The sequence below is a fragment of the Scyliorhinus torazame genome, chromosome 21 (genome assembly GCF_047496885.1).
Source record: "Scyliorhinus torazame isolate Kashiwa2021f chromosome 21, sScyTor2.1, whole genome shotgun sequence".
Classification (NCBI taxonomy): domain Eukaryota; kingdom Metazoa; phylum Chordata; class Chondrichthyes; order Carcharhiniformes; family Scyliorhinidae; genus Scyliorhinus; species Scyliorhinus torazame.
In genome coordinates, this window is record NC_092727.1 from 104,357,312 (window position 1) to 104,370,266 (window position 12,955).

A 12,955-nucleotide genomic window follows, 5' to 3' on the forward strand; every position below is an offset into this window, starting at 1 on the left:
TCCGGATGCTGCCAGCCAGGTCGGGAGCAAGGTCCCAGTGGAAGACTTCCCAGGGAAGACAAGGAAAATTTTGTGAGGTGTCTGATTGGTGGTTGTACAAAGTATCGACCGGATGGAGTGGTGGGCATCCGGGAGGAGTTCTTGCCAGGGGGAGACTGGGAGGTTCCTGGACAGTAGGGCCAGGAGGACGGTCTTCCAGACCGTTCCGTTCTCCCTCTCTACCTGTCCGTTACCCCGGGGGTTGTAACTGGTCGTCCTGCTCAAGGCGATGCCCTTGCTGAGCAGGAATTGGTGCAGTTCGTCGCTCATAAAGGAGGACCCCCTATCACTGTATGTAAGCGGGGAACCCGAACAGTGCAAAGATGCTATGGAGGACCTTGATGACGGTGGTGGCAGTCATGTTGTGGCAGGGGATGGCGAATGGGAACCGGGAGTACTCGTCAGTTACGTTCAGGAAATACGTGTTGCGGTCGGTGGAGGGGAGGGGGCCTTTGAAGTCCATGCTGAAGCGTTCAAAGGGACGGGAAACCTTTATCAGGTGCGCTCTCTCTGGCCGGTAGAAGTGCGGTTTGCACTCCGCGCAGATTTGGCAGTCCCTGGTGGCAGTCCTGACGTCCTCGATGGAGTAGGGCAGGTTGCGGGTCTTGACGAAATGGGAAAAGCAAGTGACCCCCGGATGGCAGAGGTCCTCGTGGAGGGCTCGGAGGTGGTCCACTTGTGCAGTGGCACATGTGCCGCGGGACAAGGCATCAGGAGGCTCGTTTAGCTTCCTGGGACGATACAAGATCTCGTAGTTGTAGGTGGAGAGTTCGATCCTCCACCGCAAGATCTTGTCGTTTTTTATCTTGCCCCGCTGTGCATTATTGAACATGAAAGCAACCGACCGTTGGTCCGTGAGGAGAGTGAATCTCCTGCCGGCCAGGTCATGCCTCCAATGTCGCACAGCTTCTACTGTGGCTTGGGCCTCCTTTTCGACGGAGGAGTGGCGGATTTCAGAAGCATGGAGGGTACGGGAGAAGAAGGCCACGGGTCTGTCCGCTTGGTTGAGGGTGGCCACCAGAGCTACGTCGGACGCATCGCTCTTGACCTGGAAGGGGAGGTATTCGTCGATGGCGCGCATCGTGGCCTTTACAATGTGTGCTTTGATGCGGCTGAAGGCCTGGCGGGCCTCTATCGACAGAGGAAAAACTGTGGATTGGATCAGGGGACGGGCCTTGTCCGTATAGTTGGGGGACCCACTGGGCGTAGTAGCTAAAAGGTCCTAGGCAGCGTTTCAGGGCCTCAGAGCAGTGAGGGAGGGGGAACTCCATAACGGGGAGGTCGTTCAGGATCGGGGCCTATAACTCCATTTCGCACTACGTAGCCGAGACAGTCGGTGCTAAACACGCATTTATCCTTATTGTATGTTAGGTTAAGGATTTTAGCGGTCTGGAGAAATTTTCGGAGGTTGCTGTCGTGGTCCTGCTGGTCGTGGCCGCAGATGGTGACATTATCGAGATACGGGAATGTTGCCCGTAAACCGTACCGGTCAACCATTCAGTCCATCGCGCGCTGGAAGACCGAGACCCCGTTAGTAACAGCAAAGGGAACCCTAAAGGAGTGATAGAGCCGCCCGTCTGCCTCGAAGGCAGTGTATTTGCGGTCACTAGTGTGGATGGGGAGCTGGTGGTAGGCGGACTTGAGATCCACCGTGGCGAAGACCTTATAATGCGCGATCCTGTTTACCTGGTCAGATATGCGGGGGAGAGAGTACGCGTCCAACTGCGTAAACCTGTTGATTGTCTGACTGTAGTCGATGACCATCCTATGTTTCTCCCCGGTCTTTACCACCACTACTTGAGCTCTCCACGGGCTGTTACTGGCTTCAATGACCCCTTCACTCAGTAGCCTTTGGACCTCTGACCTAATAAAGATCCGGTCCTGGGCACTGTAGCGTCTGCTCCTGGTGGCGACGGGTTTGCAATCCGGGGTGAGGTTCGCAAACAGGGAAGGCGGGTCAACCTTAAGGGTCGCAAGGCTGCAGTCAGTAAGGGTGGGTATAGGGCCGCCGAATTGGAAGGTCAGGCTTTGAAGATTACACTGGAAGTCTAAACCCAGGAGTGTAGCCGCACAGAGGTGGGGAAGGACGTAGAGTCGGAAATCTTTGAACTCCCTTCCCTGGACTGTGAGGTTTGCTACACAAAACCCCTTTATCTCCACTGAGTGGGAACCGGAGGCCAGTGAGATTTTTTGATTAACAGGGTGGATGAGGAGGGAACAGCGCCTTACCGTGTCGGAGTGTATGAAGCTCTCCGTGCTCCCAGAGTCGATTAGGCAGGACCTCTCATGCCCGTTGATGAAAACGGTCGTCGTAGCGGTTGAGAGTCTTCGAGGTCGAAACTGATCCAGAGTCACCGAGGCCAATCGCAGTATTTGGAAATTCTGTTCAGGCAGTGTGTGGTCGGCTGAGCTGGGGTCCTGGGGGTTCATCCAAGATGGCGTCTCCCATAGGTCGCACATGGCCGGGGTGCACAAAATGGCGGCGCCCATCCCTCAAGCGTGGCGTCCGCGGAACAAGATGGCGGTGCCCGGGGTCCGCACGTGGCCCTGGGATATGGGGGTGGCGTCGACCGCTGGCCGCACAGGGCCCGTGGAGAAGTTTGTGGTGGCGGTCCGGATTCGCCGCTAGAGACCGTGGCCACCACTCGGGCCTGACATACCCCCACGAAATGGCCCTTTTTGCCGCATCCCTTGCAGGTGGATGCACAGGCCGGGCAGCGCTGGCGGGGGTGCTTGGCCTGCCCGCAAAAGTAGCAGCGGGGCCCCTCGGGGTTGCCAGGCCGCCTTGCAGCTCAGGCATGTGGGGGAATGGGAAAAGTCTCGGGGTTGACCGCTGCAGGGTTCCACGCTGCCCAGGGGGCTGCCGCGCGGTCGGGAACGTAGGCGCGGGCGTTCCTGGAGGCCACGTCCAGGGAGCCTGCAAGGGGCCGTGCCTCCCTGAGACCCAGGGTGTCCTTCTCTAACAGGTGCTGGCGGAATTGTGACGAAAGCATACCTGCCACGAAAGCGTCCCGGACTAAGAGTTCCATGTGTTCGCTCGCCGAAACTTGCGGGCAGCCGCAGCTTCTTCCCAGCACCAGGAGTGCGCGGTAGAATTCCTGCAACGATTCCCCAGGGGTTTGTCGCCTTGTTGCAAGCAGGTTCCGGGCGTAGACCTGGTTTACCGGGCGAATATAGTGTCCTTTTAGCAGCTCGACTGCTGCATCAAAGTCTTCTGCTTCCTCAATGAGGGTGAAAATCTCCGGGCTCACCCTTGAGTGCAGGACGTGCAGTTTCTGCTCTCCCGTGGGTGCGTTTTCGGCCGTCTCGAGATACCCTTTAAAGCACGCCAGCCAGTGCTTAAAGATTGCCGCTGAGTTCGCCGCATGGGGGCTAAGTTGCAGAGACTCGATTGCAGAGGCTTGATTCGTAGCTCCATCCTTTCTTCTTAAAATCTAGCTTATTCAATTGATGCACGATCAATGACCACTAAAGCGACGTTGTAGTCCAACTGAAGGCTTTAATAAGCTAGATGTTTCTTCAACACTCCACATACCCTGCAGACAAGTTGCAGACAATTTTAACACCAACCACTTTCTCTTTGTTGTCATTCACACTGCAAGCTGATCCTTGTATCTCTCTTTCATTTTAGCTGCTAAGAAGGTCGATGCCCCCTCAGCCTGTGGAGAGGAGAGCACTGATCGGACTCTCGCAAGCGCCAGCTCTGATACTGATACCGTGTTCCCTTTAGGGGTTAGGTTGGAGGACATATTCGTGGTGATTTTACAGGCACGGGTGCACAGGAGCTAAGGCAAGGGAATAGATCACCACCATTGCCAGTTCACAGGAGGGTGAAGTTGCAAATTGGTTCTGCTGCGGACTCGTAAAAGACTTGGAGGCCCCAGGCTAGTGAAGAATGCTGTTGGACATACACCAAGAAATGCTAAGTGCACTGTGCAGCCTGCCAGAAGCTTGCAAATAATATTGACATGGGGGCAGTCCACATCCTTGTGCAGAGCATGGATACCATTCTGTCCAACATGAACATTGAGAACATGGGAATTTTTTTTAGTGTGCTGTGATACTCTGGAATTTATGGAAGAATAAATCTGGGGCAGAAACCCAGCCCAAATTCCTGTACCCTCCAGAGTGCAAATTTGCACTCAATCCTCCCAAGGAATTTCAGGGCTGGTGGTAAATAGGCTTAAACAAACAGGCAGTTATAAGTGGTGCCAATAAAAGAAATAAATCAAGAAGACAAACAGTGATAGAGAAACAACAATTGAAGGACTACAGAGACTAATGTGTCACAAGTAGACTACATTAACACTGCAATGAAGTTACTGTGAAAATCCCCTAGTCACTACACTCCAGCGCCTGTTCGGGTACACGGAGGGAGAATTCAGAATGTCCAATTCACCTCACAAGCACGTCTTTCGGGACTTTGTGGGAGGAAACCGGAGCACCCGGAGGAAACCCATGCAGACACGGAGAGAAAGTGCAGACACCGCACAGACAGTGACTCAAATCGGAAATCGAATCCGGGTCTCTGGCGCTGTGAAGCAAAAGTGCTAACAATAGTGGTGGAAGAAAAATAAACCATAATAAATCATTGTGTCAACTTACTGCTGTAATTTAAACACACAACTAAAAATTTTGATATAATGGTTAAGATGATGGGATGAATCTCTTGCAGTTGCATAAAGCCCAATTGACTGGATTTAATACATTTCTTTATAATTACAAATGCAGACTTCCGGGTGCGGCGATGACCAGCTGAGTCGCACATTTCGGCAGCTCCCGGTGAAACGGACTTTTGGGCTCTTGATAGGAGCCCCAACGGCAATTTTGACGGCTAAAAACACTGTGCGGTAAACCAGAAGGGAATCCCCCCTGGATACGGATGAAAAAAGGAGGAGAAAGTGGCCGGATTGCAGTGGATCCTTTAGAACAGCGGCAAGGAAGGAAAGCAAAAACCAAGATGGCGTCGGAAGGTGGCAGTTTAACATGGGGCCCTGAACAACAAGAGTTCTTGAAATGCTGTGTGGAAGAGCTCAAAAAGGAAATGAAGAAAGAGCTGTTGGCCCCGATACTACAGGCGATCGAAGGGCTAAAGGAGGAACAAAAGACCCAGGAGCGGGAGCTTCGGGTCGTGAAGGCAAAGGCAGCCGAGAATGAGGACGATATACAGGGCCTGGTGGTGAAGACGGAGATGCAGGAGGCACATCAGAAACGATGTGTGGAAAGGTTGGAGGCACTGGAGAACAACGCAAGGAGGAACAACCTGAGGATTCTTGGTCTTCCTGAAGGTGCGGAGGGAGCGGACGTCGGGGCATATGTGAGCACGATGCTGCACTCGTTAATGAGAGCGGAGGCCCCGGCGGGTCCATTGGAGGTGGAGGGAGCATACCGAGTGATGGCGCGAGGACCGAGAGCAGGAGAAATTCCCAGAGCCATAGTGGTGAGATTCCTCCGTTTTAAGGATAGAGAAATGGTCCTTAGATGGGCAAAGAAAACTCGGAGCAGTAAAAGGGAGAACGCGGTGATCCGCGTTTATCAAGACTGGAGTGCGGAGGTGGCGAGAAGGAGGGCGAGCTTTAATCGGGCCAAGGCGGTGCTTCATAAAAAGAAGATAAAATTTGGAATGCTGCAACCGGCAAGACTGTGGGTCACATATCGAGGGAGGCACCACTACTTTGAGATGGCGGATGAAGCGTGGAATTTTATTGTGGAAGAAAAACTGGAATGAGCGGGTTATTAAAAAGAAAGTTTGAACAAAGTGGTGGGGCGAATGTGGGGGGCGAAGAGGGGGGTTAAAAAGGGGGGAAAGAGGAGGATGCACTAATCCTGCGACGTGGTAACTTTTCTCTCTTCCACAGGTGGTGATGGGGGAGGAGGGGAGGTGGAGGAGATGGGGTGTTGGCCATTGGGGGCGGGGCCAAGGGAGAAGCGCGGGCTTGGTTCCCGCGCTATGATAATCATGGCGGGAATAGAGAAGCAGGAAGGAGGGGGCGTCGCACGGTGCGAGCCGAGGTCACGGGGGGAAGCCGAGGTCGGCCAGAGTTTGCTGACTTCTGGGAGCAACATGGGGGGAGTAATTACGCTAGCGGGGGATCTAGCGGGGGGGGGGTGGGAGGGGGGAATTACTGGGTTGCTGCTGCTGGGGAGAGGGGGGAGCTGGTATGGGAGGGGATGGGCGGGGAGGCACCGCCTGGGGGAGATACAGCTGCGTGGGAACCGGGTGAGGAGCTGGAAAAAGGGGATGGCTAATCGACAAGGGGGGCGGGGGGGGTAGGAAGCCCCCCAACCCGGCTGATCACGTGGAACGTGAGAGGGCTGAACGGGCCGATAAAGAGGGCATGGGTACTCGCACACCTTAAGAAACTTAAGGCAGATGTGGTTATGTTACAGGAAACGCACCTGAAACTGATAGACCAGGTTAGGCTACGCAAAGGATGGGTGGGGCAGGTGTTCCATTCGGGGCTAGATGCGAAAAACAGGGGGGTGGCTATATTAGTGGGGAAGCGGGTAATGTTCGAGGCACAGACTATAGTGGCGGATAACAGGGGCAGATACGTGATGGTGAGTGGCAAACTACAGGGGGAGACGGTGGTTTTGGTAAACGTATATGCCCCGAACTGGGATGATGCCAATTTTATGAGGCGGATGCTAGGACGCATTCCGGACCTAGAGATGGGAAAGCTGATAATGGGGGGAGATTTTAATACGGTGTTGGAACCAGGGCTGGATAGGTCGAAGTCCAGGACTGGAAGGAGGCCGGCAGCAGCCAAGGTACTCAAAGATTTTATGGAGCAGATGGGAGGTGTAGACCCGTGGAGATTTAGCAGACCTAGGAGTAAGGAGTTCTCGTTTTTCTCCTATGTCCATAAAGTCTACTCGCGAATAGACTTTTTTGTGCTGGGAAGGGCGTTGATCCCGAAGGTGAGGGGAACGGAGTATACGGCTATAGCCATTTCGGATCACGCTCCACACTGGGTAGACTTGGAGATAGGGGAGGAAACAGGAGGGCGCCCACCCTGGAGAATGGACATGGGACTAATGGCAGATGAGGGGGTGTGTCTAAGGGTGAGGGGGTGCATTGAAAAGTACTTGGAACTCAATGATAATGGGGAGGTCCAGGTGGGAGTGGTCTGGGAGGCGTTGAAGGCGGTGGTTAGAGGGGAGCTGATATCAATAAGGGCACATAAAGGGAAGCAGGAGAGTAAGGAACGGGAGCGGTTGCTGCAAGAACTTTTGAGGGTGGACAGACAATATGCGGAAGCACCGGAGGAGGGACTGTACAGGGAAAGGCAAAGGCTACGTGTAGAATTTGACTTGCTGACTACGGGCACTGCAGAGGCACAATGGAGGAAGGCACAGGGTGTACAGTACGAATATGGGGAGAAGGCGAGCAGGTTGCTGGCACACCAATTGAGGAAAAGGGGAGCAGCGAGGGAAATAGGGGGAGTGAGGGATGAGGAAGGAGAGATGGAGCGGGGAGCGGAGAGAGTGAATGGAGTGTTCAAGACATTTTATAAAAAATTATATGAAGCTCAACCCCCGGATGGGAGGGAGAGAATGATGGGCTTCTTGGATCGGCTGGAATTTCCCAAGGTGGAAGAGCAGGAAAGGGTGGGACTGGGAGCACAGATCGAGGTAGAAGAAGTGGTGAAAGGAATTAGCAGCTTGCAGGCGGGAAAGGCCCCGGGACCGGATGGATTCTCAGTCGAATTCTATAGAAAATATGTGGACTTGCTCGCCCCGGTATTGACGAGGACCTTTAATGAGGCAAAGGAAAGGGGGACAACTGCCCCCGACTATGTCTGAAGCAATGATATCGCTTCTCTTAAAGAAGGAAAAGGACCCGCTACAATGCGGGTCCTATAGACCTATTTCCCTCCTAAATGTAGATGCCAAGATCCTGGCCAAGGTAATGGCAATGAGAATAGAGGAATGTGTCCCGGGGGTGGTCTACGAGGACCAAACTGGGTTTGTGAAGGGGAGACAGCTGAACACGAATATACGGAGGCTGTTAGGGGTAATGATGATGGCCCCACCAGAGGGGGAAACGGAGATAGTAGTGGCGATGGATGCCGAGAAAGCATTTGATAGAGTGGAGTGGGATTATTTGTGGGAGGTGTTGAGGAGATTTGGTTTTGGAGAGGGGTATGTTAGATGGGTGCAGCTGTTGTATAGGGCCCCGATGGCGAGCGTGGTCACGAATGGACGAGGATCTGCATATTTTCGGCTCCATAGAGGGACAAGGCAGGGATGCCCTCTGTCCCCATTATTGTTTGCACTGGCGATTGAGCCCCTGGCGATAGCGTTGAGGGGTTCCAAGAAGTGGAGGGGAGTACTTAGAGGAGGAGAAGAACACCGGGTATCTTTGTATGCGGACGATTTGCTACTATACATGGCAGACCCGGCGGAGGGGATGCCAGAAATAATGCGGATACTTGGGGAGTTTGGGGATTTTTCAGGGTATAAATTGAACATGGGGAAAAGTGAGTTGTTTGTGGTGCATCCAGGGGAGCAGAGTAGAGAAATAGAGGACCTACCGTTGAGGAAGGTAACAAGGGACTTTTGTTACCTGGGGATCCAGATAGCCAAGAATTGGGGCACACTGCATAGGTTAAATTTAACGCGGTTGGTGGAACAAATGGAGGAGGATTTCAAGAGATGGGATATGGTATCCCTGTCACTGGCAGGGAGGGTGCAGGCGGTTAAGATGGTGGTCCTCCCAAGATTCCTCTTTGTGTTTCAGTGCCTCCCGGTGGTGATCACAAAGGCTTTTTTTAAAAGGATTGAAAAGAGCATCATGGGGTTTGTGTGGGCCAGGAAGACCCCGAGAGTGAGGAAGGGATTCTTACAGCGTAGCAGGGATAGGGGGGGGGCTGGCACTACCGAGCCTAAGTGAGTATTATTGGGCCGCTAATATTTCAATGGTAAGTAAGTGGATGGGAGAGGAGGAGGGAGCGGCGTGGAAGAGATTAGAGAGGGCGTCCTGTAGGGGGACTAGCCTACAGGCTATGGTGACAGCCCCATTGCCGTTCTCACCGAGGAACTACACCACAAGCCCGGTGGTGGTGGCTACACTGAAGATTTGGGGACAGTGGAGACGGCATAGGGGAAAGACTGGAGCCTTGGGGGGGTCCCCGATAAGAAACAATCATAGGTTTGCCCCGGGGGGAATGGATGGGGGATATGTAATGTGGCAAAGATCAGGAATAACTCAACTGAAAGATCTGTTTGTGGATGGGAAGTTCGCGAGTCTGGGAGCGCTGACCGAGAAATATGGGTTGCCCCAAGGGAATGCATTCAGGTATATGCAATTGAGGGCTTTTGCGAGGCAACAGGTGAGGGAATTCCCGCAGCTCCCGACACAAGAGGTGCAGGACAGAGTGATCTCAAAGACATGGGTGGGGGATGGTAAGGTGTCAGATATATATAGGGAAATGAAGGACGAAGGGGAGACTATGGTAGATGAACTAAAAGGGAAATGGGAAGAAGAGCTGGGGGAGGAGATCGAGGAGGGGCTGTGGGCAGATGCCCTAAGCAGGGTAAACTCGTCGTCCTCGTGTGCCAGGCTAAGCCTGATTCAGTTTAAGGTATTACACAGGGCGCATATGACTGGAGCGCGGCTCAGTAAATTTTTGGGGGTAGAGGATAGGTGTGCGAGATGCTCGAGAAGCCCAGCGAATCACACCCATATGTTTTGGTCATGCCCGGCACTACAAGGGTTTTGGATGGGGGTGACAAAGGTGCTTTCAAAAGTAGTGGGGGTCCGGGTCGAACCAAGCTGGGGGTTGGCTATATTTGGGGTTGCACAAGAGCCGGGAGTGCAGGAGGCGAGAGAGGCCGATGTTTTGGCCTTTGCGTCCCTAGTAGCCCGGCGCAGGATATTGTTAATGTGGAAAGAAGCCAAGCCCCCGGGGGTGGAGACCTGGATAAATGACATGGCAGGGTTTATAAAGCTAGAGCGGATTAAGTTCGTTCTAAGGGGGTCGGCTCAAGGGTTCACCAGGCGGTGGCAACCGTTCGTCGAATACCTCGCAGAAAGATAGAGGGAATGGAAAAGAAGAAGGTAGCAGCAGCAGCCCAGGATCGGGGTGGGGGGGGGGGGGGGGGGGAGGGGGGGGGGAGGGGGGGGGGGGAGGAGGAACCAGAAGGACTCTCAGGGTTGTTAATATATACTGTATAATATGTATAGGTCGTTGCGACAGATAATTATATATTGGACTGTTAAATTATATTTTTGGAGAGTGTTACTTGTGATAAGGCAGTTGCCAATTAGGGTTAGTTTTCATTTTTGTTATTTATTATTTATTCATTTTTTTGTTGATAAAATAGGTCATTGTTATTTGTGTTGTTATAATATTGTGTAAAGGATGCACAATGTACTGTGTTGGTTGACCAAACATTTTCAATAAAATATTTATTAAAAAAAATAAAATAATTACAAATGCTCGACTTGCGTGTTAATTGGTCTGAATGTTGATTGTTGGTTAACATATGCTTATATTTGGATTTTTTTCACATTTACAAATGAACCTCCAACAATTTCCTCTCCCCTCTTCAATAGACTTCATTGACTTCTCTCATTCTGTTCATTTGCAGGGAAAAAAGAGACTCAAAGACATCGGAGTAAGTTGCCACTGTTTCTTTTATCTTGTTAATTACAAAAACCCTCAGTTCTTGGAAACAGATCTCGATATTTTGAATACGGCCTATTTATCAACAGTCTTCATGTGCACGAAATAGTGCAAAGTTTATTCTTAAAGCTCAGAACAAAGTCCATTGCTATATCATTAGTAAGCAGACAGTAAGCAAATTATTTACAGGGCTGCATCAGAATGGGAGTGGATAAACACCGAGAAATGCAAAGGAGATGACTTCCACCTGAGCTGAGTGAAAATGCCACCGAGAACCTTGGTGCTAGTTACAGTGATGGTAATAAATGTAAATGAAGGTAAAGTCCCGAATCCAAATAAATCTCTGGGATATCTGGATTGGAACAGAGGAACATAGGAATTAGGAGCAGAAGTAGGCAATTCAGCCATTTGAGCCTTCTCCGCCATTTAATCAGATCATGGCTGATCTCTTCCTGGTCTCAAATCCACTTCCCTGCCTGTTTCCCATATCACTTGAACCTGCTTTTTTAAAATCAGAAATATATCTATCTCCTTCTTGAAACCATTTAATGATTCAGACTCCACTGCACTATGGGGCAGCGAGTTCCACAAATTCACCACCCTCTGCGAGAAATAGTTGCTCCTCATCTCAGTTTTAAATCTGGCATCTCTCAACCTTAGTCTGTGACCTCTCATTCTAGATTGCCCCACAAGGGGGAACATTTGGTCGACGTTTACTTCATCAATCCCTCTTAGTATTTTATATACCTCAACAGATCCCCTCTCATTCGTCTAAACTCCAGTGAGTATGAACCCAAACTGTTCAGTCTCTCCTTACACGTCACCCCTTTCATCCCCGGAATCTAGCTGCCAGGAACACGGAGCGGGATTTGCCAGTCCCCCAGCCGCGTGTTTCTTGATGGGATTTTCTACTCCCGCGGCTTGTCAATGGGATTCCCATTCAAGCCACTGCATGCTGCCTGGAAGCCCATGGATGGGGGTGCACTGCCAGCAAGAAAAGTGAATCGCAACGGCTGGAGAATTTGGCCCAGAGAGTTCTTTGAATAAAGATTTCACAGATAACATACACAATATAAACTACAACACAACTCTGAAAATTGTTCAAATATGGTACATTTGTTGTGCTAATAACACAGGTCAGAGAAAAAGAAAAACAAGCAACAGCTACATCCAGCCCCCCCCCCCCATAAGCCCTCTAGCCCCACAACCAAACCCTACCTTCCCCCCACTAACAGCTGATGGTAATATGAGATAAGTGGCTGTCCCTCATGCAAAACGGTCCAGAGAGTTTGACATTTGCTGCATGGACTTTTGAGCTGAGGGCACTGCCTCCAACTTTTCTGCCGATGGTTCAATCCAGATTAGTGCTACTTTCTCAACTGGTGTGTCGAAACAAGTATTAAAAAGGTGACTGATGTATTAATTACCACAGCCAGAACTTTCATCTTCTTTTCTGCTGATTTATAATATGAATGTTGCACGATTGTCCAATTTCAACACAATGCTGTAATGGAGAAAGCACAGGGTGTTTTGTCACCTGTCTGGTAGGTAACATGTGCTACTCAATCCTTGGTTAGTGATGAGGTATTCTGAATCCCGATGAAGAAGATTCGAACTCTTCCAGTAGTAACAAAAGGTTTATTGAGTAACTACAACAATATTTACATGAGTTCTTTACTTTAACTTTGATACGAGTGATAAGATCTAACTATGGTAACTATACGTAACTCCACTGGCCATCTAAACTAGTCTGCTGTTACTTTGATCACCGTGCACCCAAGAAAGAGAGAGAGTACCCCAATGTGGCTGCCTTTTATACCCCTGTTGGTCCGGCCCTCTAGTGGTCACGTGGTGCTACTGATGACACATTAACCCCTTGTGTTCATGTACACATAGAGATCACCACACAGGGGGTCATTGATACAGCTTTTTGGCCATTCAGGCAGCACACTCCTCTCTTGCCTTGCTTTCATTACTTGCTCCTCACCATCTGTACACTGATGTCACCCAGTGCTAATGCTTCAAAGTTATTTGCCAAACCTTCCAGGAAGTTATTGCACTAGTGTTTGCAAACATTAATGGAAAAGATACAGGATGCTGTGTGCTATCTTCTAGTGAGCCACACAGTTTGCTCTTCCAGGCTTACAGTGATTGAATGTGTTGAGATTTTTGATTGTTTGCAGAGTTTGGCTTGCAATCTACCTTTAGCTTCACCCTCCTTTAAGTACCCTTGCATGCGGGATGTCCAGGGAAGCAAGAAGCTTTGGGAACATTTTGATTACTGT

The 12,955-nt window shown here is 50.9% G+C and overlaps 1 protein-coding gene across 2 annotated transcripts in view; it reads left to right on the forward strand.

Annotated features, from left to right (window-relative positions):
* LOC140398456 (epsilon-sarcoglycan-like) overlaps positions 1-12,955 on the forward strand; it is a 96,251-nt gene that overhangs the window by 64,125 nt on the left and 19,171 nt on the right. For both annotated transcript variants that reach the window (XM_072487152.1, XM_072487151.1), the window contains exon 8: positions 10,636-10,662. In XM_072487152.1, coding sequence (XP_072343253.1) covers positions 10,636-10,662 — 27 coding nt within the window. The remainder of the gene's footprint in view (positions 1-10,635; positions 10,663-12,955) is intronic.